This window comes from Toxorhynchites rutilus, chromosome 3 (assembly GCF_029784135.1).
Source record: "Toxorhynchites rutilus septentrionalis strain SRP chromosome 3, ASM2978413v1, whole genome shotgun sequence".
Taxonomy (NCBI): Eukaryota; Metazoa; Arthropoda; class Insecta; order Diptera; family Culicidae; genus Toxorhynchites; species Toxorhynchites rutilus.
In genome coordinates, this window is record NC_073746.1 from 239292898 (window position 1) to 239311337 (window position 18440).

The window sequence follows — 18440 nt, forward strand, 5'->3', positions numbered from 1 at the left end:
TCCGTATGGCAGCCCCCCCTTGGAGAGGGGGAGGAGATTCTAACCACCATAGAATCATTTATTGCACCCTAAAACTTTCATATGCCAAATTTCGTTTCATTTGCTTGATTAATTTCCGAGTAATGTAGAAATTTGTGTTTCATTTGTATGGCAGCCCCCCCCTTAGAGAGAAGGGAGGGGTCTCAAACTATCACGAAAACCTTCCCCGGCCCCAAAAACCCCTACATACCAATTTTCATGTTGATCGGTTCAGTAGTTTCCGAGTCCATAAGAATCAGACAGACAAACAGACAGACAGACAGACAGACAGACAGAAATCCATTTATATATATATATATATATATATATATATATATATATATATATATATATATATATATATATATATATATATATATATATATATATATATATATATATATATATATATATATATATATACATATATATATATATAGATATAAATGGATTTCTGTCTGTCTGTTTGTCTGAATCGATCAACATGGGCTGGGGAAGGTTTTCGTGATAGTTTGAGACCCCTCCCACCTTTCTAAGGAGGGGCTGCCATACAAATTAAACACAAATTTCTGCATTTTTCGAGCATTAATCAAGCAGATGAAACAAAATTTGGCGTGTAAGAGTTTTAGGGTGCAATACATGTTTTGATGTAGGACTACGTCTTACATTAAGGGTGCCAAATCAGAAAACAGGTCACGTTTTTATGAAATAAAGTTAGCGTTAATAACAATTTTTTCTGCTAATGGATTTTAACGATTTGCATACCAATCGAATCGGAAATTTTCTAAGATTTGTTTAATATGCTTTACATTATAATACCATAGTCTGTATAAGGTTTAAGTTGATGAAAATTGGAAGCATTCCCATTTCCCCATACATTTGTTCTGTCTGTTTGTGTGGTTTCCCGAACAGAGCTGTCTATAACGAGCAACTTATGCAGCCACTAGAATAGGAACAACGAAGACGGATAACGAAAAGAGAATGTTTGGGAAGCAAACTTCACACTTGCATAGTGAGTAAACTGTCGCTCCTCTGAGGAAAATTCTCAGAATCTTTCTGGCCCGAAACAACAAAGGTCGATTAGTCTGCTCGTTTTGTGTTTTATGTTTTCCCTCGGGCTTTGAACGCTAGCGAATATTTCACATAAAGTGTGTTTCGATGTTTCATTTTTATCGCTGCAACTGTGTGCATCTGTTAGACGCGTGTTTGATGCTTGTTGAATGGCGATCCACGGAAGATGTCTCTCGTTAAATACTCAGTGCAATGCGTGCATTGATATAAAGAAACAAATGATGATTTATGACCAATTATTGTATTGTTCTCGAAAAGGCAATAAAGAATCGTTGGTTCTCGAAATGATTCTATAAAACCACGCCAGCCATTGAAACATTTCAGGGTTTCAGGGGAAATTTTTACTAAAGAGTTATTTATGGAATTTCGACGTATTCGCAAATAATATCCGAAATGATAAACCAACAAATAAAAAAAAAATGTGAAGTCCTAAGCGGCCGTGTCTCGGATGCAACCCCTCAAATTTTTTATTGTGGTTCGACTCTTCACCCCTCGCTCTAAGGGGGGGCTGCCATACAAATGAAACACAAATTTCTGCATTACACGAGAATTAATCAAGCAAATACAACAAAATTAGGTATATTGAGGTTTTAGAGAGCAATAAATGTTTCTATGATGGTTAAACTCTCCACCTCCCGCTCTAAGGGGGGCTGCCATACAAATGAAACACAAATTTCTACATCATCTGCATCGAGAATTAATCAAGCAAATAAAACCAAATTTGGTATGTAGAGGTTTTAGGGTGCAATAAATGTTTTTACGGTGGTTAAACACTTCACCCCCCTCTATAGAAGGGGGCTGCCATACAAATGAAACATAAATTACAGGGGGCACACAAACACAAACTTCTGCATAACTCGAGAACTAATCAAGCACAATTTGGGATGTGAGGGTTTTTGGGTATGAGAAATGTTGCTATGATAGTATGACACCTCATATTTCAACCAAAAATATTCCAACCAAACATGACAATTGAAAATTTTCGGAAAACTCTGAAGGAAAAAGGGAAAATTTGGAAAATTAAATTCCCATATGTTTTACAATCACATAGTGACAAGTGCTGTTAGTTCATTTGATGTTTGCGCTAGCGAAATTGATCTTTGTTCGAAACTGGAAATGGATTTTAATGTGATTAAACGCACTCCTATATCTTCTTTTATCTATACCAATAAAAGAGTATCGCCGAATGTGTTGTTAACAGCAGAACTCGAGGAATTGTCCGATTTAGGTCTGTTTTTATTGTATCATATTTTCTGCATAAAACATTTATTCCATGTAACGGAGAAACATGTTATTTGCAAGTGGTTGAAAAATCTTGGGCGAGAATTATGTCTGAAAATAATCTGATCATTATAATATAATAGTATATAATAATATAATAGTTTATATATTATATAATATAACAGTTTTGTAAAAAGTAAATTCAACGGTGTCGATTAGAAGATCAATCAATGTACAGTTCTGCGATCGGACCCATGAACTTGCTCATAGTAAGAAAACTTGAATGTTTGAAGGTATTGATAACAAAAAACAAATGTTGGGTGGGACGAAGTTTGCCGGGTCAGTTAGTTGGTTATAAATCTGTGTCCAAATAATGAGACCAGTCCGCATTCTCGGTTCCGCCATAAAATCTTCGTTTAGCCAGCGCACTTTATTGCAGACATCGCCCTTGCGGCGGATGCTAATTGAATTTTGAAATATGGACACCATGTTTGCTGGCCGGTCGAGCAGCAGCAGCAGCATCAAATGGTATAATTTCGTGACCCATAAAATCAACTTTTCGCCGCCGCAAAACGTGCCTTCGAAAGTCGGTCTATGTTATGCTAGAAGTTTGTTCAAACATCGCCTTGCGTGTGACCTGAGAACGAGTTATGGCAGAATAGACCACACCACGAAATAATATGCTGCATATCTCGCGTACATATTTCGTAATGGCTCGCGCGTGCACCTTACTGCGCTTGTTATGCTAGAGGAACATATTTGTTACAATTTCTTACGAGCGATCTTGCGTCGTTTCCTACACACAGCTCCTCCAAAAAAGGGGCTTCGATCTATCCCAGTGTGGTACCTCTCCGTGGAGCGAATAGAATCGAACGCAGTGCCTGGAGGGGTTTCCGAGCGTTCGTGGGGGAGAACGAGTGCAAACAGCAGCCAACTTATTCGCTGCTTACCTGTTGGCAAACATCCTTCTCATCGCGGTGGAATGAGAGCAGTGCGCGAGGCACGGAATGAGCGCTAAATTTATAATTAATTAACTAACTTCCTTATGGTTGACGGTAGCAGCAGGGAAGTGTGACTAACAGTTGAAGCAAAAAGTATTTTATGAAATTTATGCACTTCGTGCAGCAACGCACTGTTCAATAGCTGCGAGTCAAAATTATGCAACGGTTATCTAACAACTTCCATACACAACACATCGGTGCGCTTCGGGCCGAACGCTAACCCGGCAAATTGTTCCTTTTTGGTTAGGTTGACGGCAATCACGTGCATAGGAAGCGCTGTACGAACAATTTCCGCTTTCCCTACGCCGATGCACATTGGTTTTAAGCAGGAACAATCTATCCGCATTTGTTTCCCGGAGTGTTGTTATCATTTCACAATTTGAACGGTTTTGAGCATTGCCCTTATCCGCTTAACAAATTGTGAATGCACATACATGAGACGCTCGAGTTTCTTACCGGGCAGTACCTCACTCGGTAACTGAAATCACTGAAGAGGAAACGATGTCGAAAGCCCAGACCTCGGTGCGTACGATCATGTCTGTTCTGCTTTCGGATGCTGCTGGGGAGACTGAAACATCTTTGGGCCGCGGTGAAGACAATCTCACGCCGTAAGGAAGGCGCAAAGTAACGTTGAGAAGGTTGAGCAGTCGAGCATGTCTTTTCCACTTTGTTTCTACTTTGTTGTGCACTTGGAGAGGTGGAGTTGTTCAACACTTCAGCACTTCAGGTAAGAGCTCTCGTTTCGAACGTAGAACGAAGGGGGTGTGTAATTTGCACGCACAGATCTGATTCACACTCGACGTCGGAGCCGACGGTGAACGTGATATGTCGCAAAAGCAAGTATTAATTTCATTGTTTTTGTGTACAATGTTTGGTTCACAGATTCGAGTGTACCGATGTTCACTTAGCATGTGGTATGAGATTTCTCGTGTGCAATAGATCCGGCCGGGGAATGGGAAACGGCGTGGCTAGACTGATCTTATTGAAGGCTAATTCGCAACAAATTCATGCAAAGTCAATGTGGTGAAATTGGCAGATATTAACCATGTAACCATGCAACTGATTATAATTCATGGAAGTATAAGAGCTATAAAATAACATAAAAACGTAGTAATCGATTGTGGTTTCATTGGAGTAAGAATCAGAACATAGCATAACTGCATGCTCGAAACAAACATATTTTTTTACATTTCATGCAGTTGTTGCGTGTTTTTCGGGTCTTTTATCGAAAAGAAGAATGTATAACGACCTTCTATATAATTACCAGATGATAAAGGTTCTGGAATAACAAGTTTGCATACTTCTAATATTCTTTGTCTCTGTTTTCTTGATAAACTAAGAATTAATGCCTTTTTTAAGATGGGGCATAGATGATATAAATGAATTTCTAGGAACTTCGTTTTCTTTTCCTTGTTTTTTTGTCGATATTGTCCATTATAAAAAAAACTATCCTCGAAACTGTAATTGTTAAAAATTACCATAAGCTACCAATTAGTTTATAATTTACTGTTTACAATTCTTCCATAAGTGAAATTCTTTCACAAGTGTGTATATGTATGACCATTATATTCAGTGAATAACTTTACGAACGTCAAACATTTATATTTTGCTTTTGAACGTATGAATCTATCGACGAATATATCGACGAATAGTTAATATATGGATTCGTTCAATCCAGTTACAAAAGACACTGAAATCAAATAAGAATAGTCCGAATAGTCCGATTTTATGCATTATATTCAATAAATATTCCACGCCACTAACATTAATTTATACATTTCATTCAACAATATTCTAGAATATAAAAAAAGGCGCTTGTCCAAAAAAAAGGTACTCCTATACTCGCGTCGGTGTGTCAGACCGAAAGTGTTAAAAAAGTGGCACACGTCCCCTTTGTACTAACACATGCGATACGCTAAACGATGACAAACGACGAATAATGAAGCTAGAGAGAATCGCAAAGTCGTAGTGTTGATATTTTCTGAGATATGGACGAATTATTGATTTCTCGGTCTGACAGACCAATGCGCGAGTATAGGAGTGTTAAGGACTTGTCAAAAAATCAAAAAACTTTTTTTAAAAATCAAACACAAGTTTTATTTAGATATTGAGTTCAAATTTATTGTGGTTGTAGGTCAACACTTACATTTTAAGAATGAAATTCGATTTCTGTAATAAGACCACCACGGGCCCGTTTCCACTACTCGGTCACTCATTTCGACTGGAATGTTGCGAATTTCGCATTGGATGCAGTGTTGCCACATTTTCATCTGTACCAGAAGGGGTAAAAATGTTTTTCATCTGAACTTTTTCTTCCAAAAATCTGTACCATCGAAAACATTCGTTGTAGAGGAAAATCTGTCATGTTAGCATGAGAAATACTCATTAATTTTCTACAGAATAAGACATGTACAGGCCGGACTCGATTATATACAGACTCGATTATATGTGATTCGATTATATTAAATTTTGGACTCGATTATATACAGTTTGAAATTTTTTTTTATTGTTCAAATATGATTATTTCAAGAAAAAATGTAACCTTCCAACGTTAAAGTGAAATTTATACGGCTATTATAAGTACAGTGGGGTAAAAATTGCGATTTTAGAAGATTTTGCTTGAATTTTCACCAGGAATCGTTTATATCGATATTGCAGCGAAATTAAGAAAGATAGAAGTTGGGCGTCAAAGAACTTGTAGAGTGGTTTGAGAGCTTCAATTTAATTGATAGAAACAATCTAGTTTAATATAATTTTTTAGGATAAAATTAATAATAACACATTAAAAATTATTAACTTTTAAGTTTTTCACTTCCAAAATGTTATTAAAATTCACTAATTTAGATGTTCCACTACTATATCCTGTACTAAATTTTCTCATCTTTCAAATGAAAGCATCAGCATCAGAATCGTCTTCCGTAGCGTACTTTTTAATTTAGAGCCAGTTTGAGGCAACAGTTCGGACTCTGTTGCCTCAAACTGGCTCTAAAAAAAAGTTCTATAACTTTGTCATTGTTGAAATTCGAATATATGCGTAGGAGGATTTTTTTCATCAAATATGATCGACTATCACTTCCTGAGATAATCTGGATAAATTATTTTGGTTTTTCATGTGAGAAATGTGTTTTCTGACTTTAAGGGTATACATATGAGTATACATGAGTATGATACAGGATTCGATTATATACAGTGAAAAGGAATCAAAACTGTATATAATCGAGTCCGCGCTGTAGTGAGTTTGAAGCTGCCTAAATTATGAATGGGTCAATATGATGACAGTAAACTCAAACAATAATAAATGCAACATCTACTTGAACATTCGATTTTTTTCATTTAAAATGGTGATTTCTAAAACTGGACTAACCAAGATCATTTTTTGGACAAACCATGATCAGGGGAGGTCAAACCATGATCATAATTTCTCTTTTAGGAAAATCATAAAAAAACACAAAACATTTAATAATTTCAACGCGCTATGGTAGTATTAGCAACTAGAGACCGAAACTCGTCGGACAAACCAAGATCTTTTATCCTACATGAAAAACTGGAAGTTTGGCCACTCTGGTTGTGCCAGATTTGAACATTTTTGTGAACAAATGAATAAGATTGTAGAAACGGTCTTTTTGAATGTGGCACAGGAAAGAATACAGGTGAACAGTTTTCGTATTCAGCTGGAGCTGGAGCTGCAGGCGCGTCATTACTGATACCAATGAAATTTCTGTACGCTTTCGATGTTTGGGTTCTATCATTCTCTGAAGTCAGATTGAGTTTGTTGATTCTAAATACAATTTCGCGAGTTGTTATAGGTTTTTTCTTGCTGATAATGTAAATCGAAATTTCAGTGTGGAAACTAGTACAGCCAAGATAACGTATCCTTTCGGAACATAGCAGATAAGTACAAGGTAAGTATTGATGAGATTCAGAAACTTTGAAGGAAGTACCTTGGTACCGTTTGCGATCGGATAGGACGTGGACACAAACGCTTGACAACGGACCGGGACCGGGCCTGAATAGCCAGAAAAGTGCGGAAAACCCCAAGAGCTACAAGCAGAACTATAGAAGAAAGCTCATTATTGAACATATAGGATGGAACAGTGTGATTGAGACTACAACAGCAAGGATTAAAGAGCAAGTTTGCGTCTCGGCGACCGTTAATCCGTAGGGTCGACCAGATCAAACATTTGAAAGTCGCCAATAAATACGTCCAGAAGCAAATCTCGTTCTGGAAAAGGTGCTGTGGTCAGACGATAGCAAATTCGAGCTTCTCGGAACGAAGTAACTACTGAGAGTATGAATTAGGCGAGGAGAGGAGCTACTTGACAAGAACGTACAGGAAACAGTGAAACACGGTGGCAGTAACATCCTGGTCTGGGGGTGTTTTGCTTGGTCCGGTGTTGGAAACCTGATTCAGAACGATGGTATAATGCTGACAAGTACAAATTGAAGAGTTCATATATCGTGTAAAAAATCAGTTATCTTCCCAGATCGGAATCCTCATATGGAAGTCGTGACTTCGGGAGAACTTTCGACGAGTTCATAGAAGTTCGAATAAATAGAGACGGAAAATCAAGCTCACATCTGTTGGGATTGGTGATTTTAAACCATCTGGCGTTCAGCTGAGAGGAGCATGGGCTGGTATAAATTGATGTTGTTTTACACAAACGTAACTACTCCTTGGTCCAATGCGGCAGTTCTGGAATTGGTACTTACTTGACGAGCATTAATCGGTGTCTACTTACTGGCTGCTGTTAGGCCCATTACAACAATAGAAGCTAGCTGTTCATCGATATAGGATATAGGACGCGTGCACAAGATCGTTTCAGTAAGGCCAATAAAAAGCGGACCAATTATCGTTTTGTGATCGATCAACACCATCAGCTCATCCTCAAACTGCTGCCTCACCTAAATCCGTAGTGAAACTTTCAGAAAACGTAATATTTGTCCAAAATATCTATTTTTTTTAATAAAGCTTGTCATTTAAATAAAGAACTTGTATTCAAAATATTTACCTCAAAAGTGAATACCAATGCAAAGATAGAAATGTCATCGCACAGACAGATTAGGCAAATATTACCATACCCGTGTGCGTACAACGATACGATTGTTGCCGGAGACAACTTCAGCACGACCTTGAACAGTGGAACAGAAGAGAGCCAGAAGAAGTGGACCAAATTGATGTCAGATGAGCATTTCGGATGAATAAATTTACGACTGAGGCACGGGGCACTGGTTTTGTTTTGTCTTTCTCACTATGATCGCGTGTGCTTTTATTCGATTCCATCTTTGCTTACTGAGTAGGTTTTATTTACAAATTGGTTCACTAATTCGTAGCGACAGTTTCTACTAGCTATTTACACGCACACACATACACGGTCCGCTTTCGTACGGCTCTTCAGCTTGCTGTCACACTAAAGTTCTGCTTTTAAGATTCTCCGCGTGTGTTTTGTTAAGGTTAAGGATTTGTTTTATACATATTTTTACAGGTTCATAATAGGCTACATAGGACAACCAATGACAAGAGATGCACGGATTGGGTTCAATTTTCTCCCAAACGTAATTCATGGCCGAAGAAAAACGATATGAACTTACCCGCGAGGAATTCGTAACATTTAATCGCACGCTATTTGGATTCACCGTCTCTTTGATACAATGTTTTATGTTTTCATGGGCATGTTTTCTCCGATAAATCTTATTGGTATGGTTGAAGTAGCAAATCTTGATCTGGAATTCCTTGTCTTGCATGATTCCGATACCGTCTTGAATTTCTTCGAATTTTTCGTTCATTTATTTCCTCATACGGTTTGCGGTAAAATAAAAACAAAACAACGGTCCTATGAACGTACAGTAGAAGAGGTGTAAAAAATATTAAGTCTTCTAATTGGCCGCGGGTTCCTACGCTTGTCTGTTGACACAAGACCCTTGAGTGTTCTAGCTGTTCTGTACAACGGCTGGCTTGAGAAGCTAGGAATTATCTTAGGCACACTAGTCAATAAAAACGTAGAACAAGAAGAAATGAGATTGCCTGCTCGATATACACCTAGCACACGTACACCATATGCACACATACACTGGAGAGACAAAATTAAAATATAAACAATTCCCTCCTGGTTAATACGCGTATGTGTGTCTGCTTTTGGGCAAGGGAAAGGGAGGGATGAGAATGTTGTGAGAATAATGGTTAATATGATTGTTAATTGTGCTCTACAGCCCAAGGAAACATCTAGCGGAGGAGGGCTTCGGCCCCGGTGTGCTTGACATGATCCACACGACGATCTATTTGGGACATTGCGATCGCTATCTGCTGCAGGAGTCGATGCGGGTGACGAGAAAATTTGTACCGATTGAATGGTTGGTTGGGAGAGTGCTTTGGGTGTTGTGGACAGTGTGCGATTGGGGCAATTGAATTGGTCAAAATAATCGTTTTTGTGTTCTGGTTCAATTCGATTCGTGTAATTGATTACCTAAATCAAAATGCATGAGCTCACGTGAATTGCTAGGTAATTTTCCAATCATCATACATAAATCTTTCCATACCAGACCTGATTTTCAAAATGGCTTGGTTGCCTGAACCAAAAATAAATAATTTCTATATCACCAACTATAATATCGAACTGTGTATTCAAGATATGAAAACTTCAATGCAGTAAAGCGCTGATTATTCACGAGCGGACGATCCGGCTTATCCGCGAACGCATATTCGGAAACATATTCAAAACTACCATCCTCAATGAAATTAATGTTGAATGCAAACGCAAATAAAAATAAAAGTTAATATACTCAAGAATGCGGCTGTTAGATATTAGGGTAAGTTGATTTGGATTTGTATATACGGGGTGATTTGAACAACACCTTTATCTCAAAAAGTACGGCTCAGCTTGGATTTTTTATAATGTCATATCATTCTATTGTTGAATCGTATGTACCTACCGTGAAAGGTGTAGGGAAACGGTAGCATGAACACAGCAAGCACTTCGATTGTTAGAAAATGTAAGTTTTTCGATCGTGGTTTTAAGGTTTTTTCCGTTGATTAATTTTGCATGTTGTGTGGGGTGACATGGACACGTTTCTGTCAATTGGTCATACAGGATTGAAGCATTTCTTTGGTCTAATTGATTCAAGATGCTGCTGAATTACAAAAAAAAAATGGGCAGACAACGTTCGAAGAAGGAGGTGCTTGAAAAAGAAACACAGGCCATCAAGGACGGATTTTCGTTGACCAAGCATCGATAGTGATTGAGAATGCTCGAACAACAGTACAATTTTCTTTTTTTTTCGAACAACAGTGAAAAGATCCATACAGAATTCGAAATGGTTTCAATGCAATTTTTCTGGTCTGGAATCTGGCCATGACACCTGGTATCGATCCCAGGACACTGCTACTGGTTGTAATATTATCGTGAATTATTTTACATCAACATAAGTATGGTTTTTCGATGAAACACACACTGGACCAAATCACCCCACAGACGGTCCGAATCACCACGCATTAAATTAAAATGTACAAAAATCATCTCTTTTATTTTATGATGTATTTCGTAATTTGAAGCTTGATATAAATATTAAACATTATTGATTGAGAAAAAACAAGTGTAGCTCAGTGTTCAATGTGACATTTTTTTTTATTTAGACCTTATTGTTTTGGAAATATTAGGCGATCCGCTTAGGGGCTCCAATTTCCCCTCATTTCCTCTACTGACGAATTTATTACGTTTCGTAATTTTGTAGGCCCGGAGTTCGACGGCGAAGTGTCAGTCTGTTTATACAGAGTAAGTATGAAAAAATGTGAATATGTTTAAACTTTAATATTTGGTTTATTTGTGTGACTAATTAATCATTTTTGTTTACAGTGTATTTGTTAACGTTTACTTCTAAGTGCGACCTCAGAACATAGGAATTGTTTTTTTTTGCAAATTTGTGAAAAAGTACGCCTAAGATGGCGAGTTTGCTACTCGCCCAGAAGATGCAGAAGGATATTGTCAAGGATGCTATTTGGCCACAATTTATCGCATCAAAAAGTCCTGCTTACTTGCTAAGGAAGCCAACTTTCCTCAAAAATCCATGCGAAGAATCACTTGACTTGATCACTCGATTACGGAGCAGGTTGAAGAACTTTGAAATCGAAGAGATTGCTTTCTTTGTCAGAGGAGTGACAATCCTGTTCTCCGATGAAAAGCTGTTCAGCATCGATACTGTGTCCAACAGCCGCACAGACCGATTCATTTCATCGGAGAAATTTGAATATGTTCCAGAAAAAGTGAAGTTTGAGTTCCAACCCAAACATCCGGTTGGTGTCATAATGTTTGGATTAGTGCCGCCCAACGGATAGAAAATGCCGCCTGTTTTCATTGATGATGGTGTTAAAACCAAAAACGAAATGTATATTGATATTTTAAATGGCCAAGTGCTTTTCTGGGGTGAAGGCCAACTTCTCTAAGGATCATTACGCTGTCCTACAATAGGATGGACCACAATTTTACACGTAAAATCGAACCCAACGATGGCTGAAAAATATGAAGATTTGACCGAAAGATTTATGGCCCCCTAACACCCGTTGGATTATTCAATTTGGCGGTATATTGAAGCCTGCAAAATATCTCACTCTAGCGTAAAGACTCTGAAGTCTGTCATAGCGCGCACATAGCAGTCGATATCGGATGATTACTTTCGAAAGGCGTATTCTAACTTCCGGCGTCGTCTTGAGGATGTAATCGATAAAAACGGAGGACCTATCGAGTAAGTTTATTTGAGAATACCTAAAGATGACTGAACTCAAAAATGTTGAAAATGGGATTTCAAAGAAATACCACGGTTCTCATGGATCTAAAATTACGAGCCGAAAACGAGACAGTAGGCCACTGTGTGGGTCTTTCAAAGTGAACATATCCTAACAAGAGTTGCTCGCATTCAAAGCACTTCCAAACAAATTGTTGTTTTCTTCGGAAAACTGATCATGTATTCTTAGAGAAACGTAAAACATCAATTTTAAAGTCGTCGGCCAGATCAAGGCGCTTGTATAAATGTATAACACGTGAAGCAACATCATTACTTCAATAAGAAGGGAATTACGGTTAGTGGAGCGGGGGTTGTTTGTTTTGTTATTGCTAGGATACGCCATTTTTGAATTTTCACATGCGAGAGTAGTGGATGAAATGAATAAGAATGAAATTCTACAAAATCATCCCTTATTTTTCACAAAAATTCGCGAAAGCCGAACATAGTAGGCATCGTTCGAATAAGCGTCGTAGCAGTTTGTAGAGAGCAGCCGGTAGCGTTCTGATGATTTTCCTGTTCTTCAGACCGGGTAGAGATTTCCACCAAAGCTGTTTGTAAACAATACCGACAGCAATTCCAATATGGCTGAAAGTGCATTTCATATGATTGTTTCACCTGGTATATATAGAGGCGCCTTGGGCCAGATAAGGTAAAACAAACTCAAGACGAGGAATCATACTTCACCATGACAACTTTACAATAGTTGGAATGTCAAGCTCTCACACATCGGTTCAAACAACCGCCTATTTGACCAGTGAAAACATCGATAAAATGGGTCATCCGCCAGTTCTGATTTGTCATCCAATGACCTTTTTATTCTCGAACATCAATAATACATGGTCAGCGATTTTCGTTGTCAGAATAAGCGGTTGATGCGGATCCCACAAAGATCACGCTCACACGCCTATGCATTATGCTTTTCTCTCCCAATGCCATTTTGATTTGATAGTGAAGAATACGATTTTTTTATATGGTGTAGTGAATATTTCTTCATTCAAAAAAATCACATTGATGAAAGCAGCGTTATAGAATTATTTGTATAAGAATGCCGCAATCGATCGTCGTTTCCAATTGTCGGAAAGGAGATATTATTTTTGTAATTCCGAGGAGGAATCCATTCCTTCTTCAAGCGTTAATAATTCTGCTCCGGATCAACGAAATGGAATGATAATCATTTCATATAAAAGACAAAATGTCCAAATGATATATGATTGCTACTTATTGGCTCGAAAAATTGTTTCAGTAGCTTAAAATAGCTTCGAAAACAGGCGTTTGAAGTCACATATATCCGTGCATAAGCTGGCGTCCGCTCGGAAATCCATTAAAGCCTTTTAAAAACAAAGAATCGAATAAATTCGGAAATCCATTTAGTTGTTATCGCGATGCAAGGATGATCACGCTCACATGCCTATGTAGCATGCTCTTCTCTCCCAATTCCATTTATTTTCTGCAGTCGGACTGAACGGAGCCACATTGTTTGATGAAAGCGGCAGTTCTATTATCGAATGCTTTCTGAGGAGGAATCGATTCCTTAATAATTATTTTCCGGCTAAACGAAGTGGTATGATAATTACTTTATTCGAAAGATGAAATGTCCAAATGTCTGTGCTTGTAACTTATTGATTGCTAAGCCAACATTAGTTCTACGTCCACCTTGCGGTTATTTTGCATATATCATCCACTTCAAGTTTCTTTTTAAATAAAACATAGTTTTCATTCTCAAAGATCTTTTTTCGTATTTGTACCCGATGTTTTATTGCATGATACGCGATTTTCGTTATCCGCTTTATTTGATTCTAAGTCCATTTGTTTGAGGATATATTAAAATTAATTAAATAGAATTCTTATTATTCAATAGCGACAGTGTTCTGGGTGAGATGTTCTTAATACATTCATACAATGTACATACATTCATTACGTTTGACAGAAAGGTATAGGGTGTGGAATGAAAATTTAAAAAATTGAACCGAAATAATGGAAGCCGCGCATCTTTATCGCATTGGGCTCGCAGCAAGCAATCTATGTGATTGTGGCGATGGCTACCACGGCATCGAGCATGTTGTCTGGTCGTGTATCCGGTTCCATGCTGCCCGCTCTCAGCTCTCCAGAGCATTGAGGGCACAAGGCAGACAATCGGATATCCCCGTCCGGGATATCTTAGGTAGCCGTGATCCTGATCTTCTGCTCCATCTATACCTGTTCCTCAGAAACGCCGATGTCAACGTTTAATGATGTTTCCTTCGTTGTGTCCCTGTTTTATATCCCTCCTATCCTATCTATAAACTTTTACTTAGTCGCGGCAATACATACACACACTCTTTACAGATACACGGGCCGAAGGTTGTGCAGTCCACTGATGATTCAACAAGAGCCAAAGGTTGTACCTCTCATGACTACTCTACACGAGCTGATGATTGCGCCGTCTAGTGATCATTCTATCCTGGATTCCTCGAGTCGAGAAAGACGCACCACGCTAGATATGGGGTGCAGACTAGGGGGGCGTTGCTGATTAACGGTCAGCTGCATCCCAATAGGAAGTATCCCATGTCGGGCACACGTACAGAGTACTGAAGACTGCAACATCCAAATTATGAGAACACTTGTAATACTAACCTCGAGCCAAGCGCGAGTAATCGGTTACATATTACTAACATAGTTGTAAGCAAACATTGTCAAAATATTAAACTCCCGGCCCCGTTAGGCTGACGCCATATGAGCCTTAATAAAAATATATATTTTGGATAAAAAAAAAATGGAAGATTTCAAACGATTATAACTCCAACTATTTCTTAATAGGTCGCAGAGAAGTTAGCATCCATCGATTGGAAATCATTCTATGTGCATAGTTCTACGCATAAAGGAAATTATACTTTTAAGAATGAACTGTACAACAGTTGGGATGTCAAGTATTATTTGAACGAAAATTACGTGTTGTGATTGGTCCAATCTGTGTTTCCCAAATTGAGCAATTAATGTAACAGCGAGGCACGATTTGAATATATCCATACAATTGTGAAAAAAAACAATCGTAGTTAACCACCGTGCTTCATTTTGTGCAAGGGACGAAAGAAAAGAAGCAATATAATAAACACTACCTTCGCTGTGGCAAACTGTCAGTTTCTGTTTTGCTATCTAGCTGGGCAGACGTGAAAAATGGTTTATGGTTCTTCGAACATGCCCAAAACATACTCAGTTCAGAGTTTGCACTGACGCGTAGAAGTAATGCAGAAGAGAAATATTTACTAGGCTCCGCGAGTATAAACGTGTATAAACAGGAAACCGGAATGCTTAAATTAATAGTTATACATGCTAATGAAAAAGATTAAAAGTTTTTGAGTTTTTGCATTCAGAATTTTTTTTGTGTTAAAAATTGTGGATTTTGTGCCCATGAACTACGATCTACGTACGTAATTGATTTTATGTTATAAATTAAAAAATCCGCTACCGGTTCACACAGAATGTTGGTGAAAGCTCTGCTCCGAAAATCACCGGAATATCATAAAAGGCGACATTTGGTTGGTTATATTATGATTTTGTATCCATCGATGGGATACGAATTCGCTGAGCAGCGCTTCAATTCTTATGAAAATGTGCGGTAAAAGGCTCGATGACAGGTTTGACCAAAAATAATTCTTTTTATGCGAGGCATTCATGAATTACTTGACAGATGGAAAAAATGCTAAGTTTCCAATGTCCATCGCTTTGGAAGAAATATTTGAATTCTTTTGAGAACAGCAGAGGTGTTTTTTTTCCAATGTAAAAATTGTTGTCTCTTATTTATTCATCTGATTAATGAAATTTCATTTGTGATCGCATTATAGTCTAGCTGTAGCCAGTGTGCTATGTATAGAGGTTTTTTTTCTCGACGCAGAGTCTGAGAGCGTAATCATTTCGGAGGGTCGATTGTATGTTGTGAATGAAGAATGTCACACAGCCGTGCAAATTTTCAAAATTTTGTTCTCAAATTTGAGATGGAGATTCGATTGAAAATTGCACCGCGTCGGTTATCATACCGTCAAATGGAGAGTGTTTGTGTGTCATTGGATTACACGTAAATTTTGCAGTTTTTATGCGTTGTCATCACACCTTTTTTAAGTGCCCATTTAAAAAAAAAATACATCAAATTCAAGTTAAGCGAATTTCGGTTATTCCACTCTTTAGATGACTAATAAGTTTTTTAAAATAAAATTATAACTTCAAAAATGATCTATCTAAAAATAATAGCATCTGTATGTTTATTTTCATGCAGAATTCAAATCGAAGAAAAAAATATTTGAGGTACCTAGGCCATACTGGAAATTGAGTTGCAAAATTGTTCTGAGAACTGGATGAAATGCATAAGTAGAGGGAATAGACAAAAAGGATGATGCTTGGAAAATTTTGTCAATGTTAATATAGTCATAACTTTTCGAAAATATACCTATTTATATACAAAGTTTTCTTTATCCGTACAACCCGTTCTCATTCTAGGGAAAATACAAGTGATGATGAAGCTCAGCTTTGAATACATCCTCACAAAATCATAAACATCAGATATTTCCACCATCCATCCTAAAGTGAGAAACAGGATCATAAAAGTAGGTCATTTTTCTCCGTTGAATGTAAACAGTTGCAACTAAATATGAATATTTTTTGCGGAGTTTTGATAGAAATATAATTTTTATGAATCCTCTGTACATTTTAGTCCATGGCAAGTACTTTGAGGTTGATAGATTTCAATCATACAAGCATGAAAATCGAATGAAAAGCTTTCTAGCTTTGGATGAAAAAGTATACTTGTGCAGGTGTCTAAAAAAATTAAATTAAAAGTTCGCCTCGACAATGTTTCGGAATAATTTAGTGAGGTAGAATAAGTACGCCGATATAGTGTGCTGCACAAAAGAGCTAAACCAAATGTTACGTTCGTAAATTTTTACCATCGTCTTCATGATACCAACAAGGAGATTGAAAATTCCTCATTTCAAGAATAAAAAACTTATTACTTTTTTGAATAAGGTAAACATTTCAAAAACGGAAAACGACGAACCTTTGAAGTCTTCCAAGTTTTCCAAGTTTCGTTCCAATTGGGGAACTTTTATTGCTATGTATCCACAATTGTTTTTGACCAATTTCACATCCCAATCGGACACTGCTCACAGCGTTCTTTATTTTTTCTACTATGAATTCATTACGGGATTTACGGGATTTCTTTTTCTAATTGTTTGTGTGTGAGTGCGTTCCATTACTGTCAATGTGTTTCAGGTTGCTATCTGCTTTTTTCCACTATTTCTAACGCTGTTTTTTCGCACAGTCGTATAGTTGATATGCATGTTCGATTGGCAAATAACAAATTATTTCCTATAATTGCTGGAAATAATTGATATTTGCTGGGTGATAACCGGAGTGTCCCTCTTCTTGTATCGTTGTTTCCCATTCTCGTGTTGAACGCCCTCCTTCTCCTCCCTCTCCAACCTTTTCAGGGGGGCCTATCGGACAACTTGGTTGGTGATTGGACTTTGGCTCTGTGTGGCCCGCCGCGGGTGCTTGGATTTCGCGCTTGGCGGTTTCCAGCTCCAGGCATCAGACGACCTGCACGGTGGCGAATGCGCTGAACGTAACCTTCTTCGGGAACTCGGCGCTATTCGAGCCCCGCGTTTTGATGACTGGCTTTAGCGGGAGACGGGGTTTGGCGGTGAGTAGACCGGCCGACGTGGCCAGATCCCGGAGCTTCTGCGAGATGCCAGTGCCGCTGGACTTGTTCGGCGGCACTATCACCTGGGGCAAGGTTGTTGGTGTGATGTACCTGTGGTGGGGAGAGAAAATAGAAAGAATGAAAAATTAAAGATTTGTGTTGGGGAGTGGCAGGAAAGCATGATTCAAGAAAGAAAGCTGGGATACATTCAACTATCTGCGCATTGAATCGCAAGAAAATGCGGCGTAATCGTTTGAATATCCCTTTGGGAGCAGCACATAATTGTACTATTTTGATAATCTGACTACTTTGTATTTTGTTGATATTATAATGTGGAACGTATAGTGAACAAAAAACTAGAATCTATTTATCTGATTGTTATTGTCTTGAAGACCATCAATACCAAGTGCTTTTACTCATAGAATGCAAAAATTAAAAAAAAAATGAACTTGGCTGTTGAAATAAGTAATACTGATTTCTCATGTGTTATTCTTTATTTCGAAAACGGCTTAGCTTGCAATCTAATGGCGAATTCAACAGCCATTGACTAATATTTTACAACCCGCCGAACATAGCTTGTACTGAAATTCTTGAATAAATTTTACTATCATATGGAAATTCGTACAACAATAATTGTTTCTGTGGTGATCCTTGCTAGTAAAATTCAAATAAATTCTCTTAGCAAA

The 18440-nt window shown here is 37.9% G+C and overlaps 1 protein-coding gene across 1 annotated transcript in view; it reads right to left on the bottom strand.

The window, feature by feature from the left end:
* Positions 1 to 8558: 8558 nt before the first annotated feature.
* Positions 8559 to 18440, bottom strand: part of LOC129778018 (uncharacterized) — a 195121-nt gene continuing 185239 nt past the window's right edge. The window contains exon 2 of the mRNA XM_055784652.1: positions 8559 to 17865. Within this exon, the coding sequence (XP_055640627.1) occupies positions 17643 to 17865 (223 nt within the window). The 3' untranslated portion in view covers positions 8559 to 17642. The remainder of the gene's footprint in view (positions 17866 to 18440) is intronic.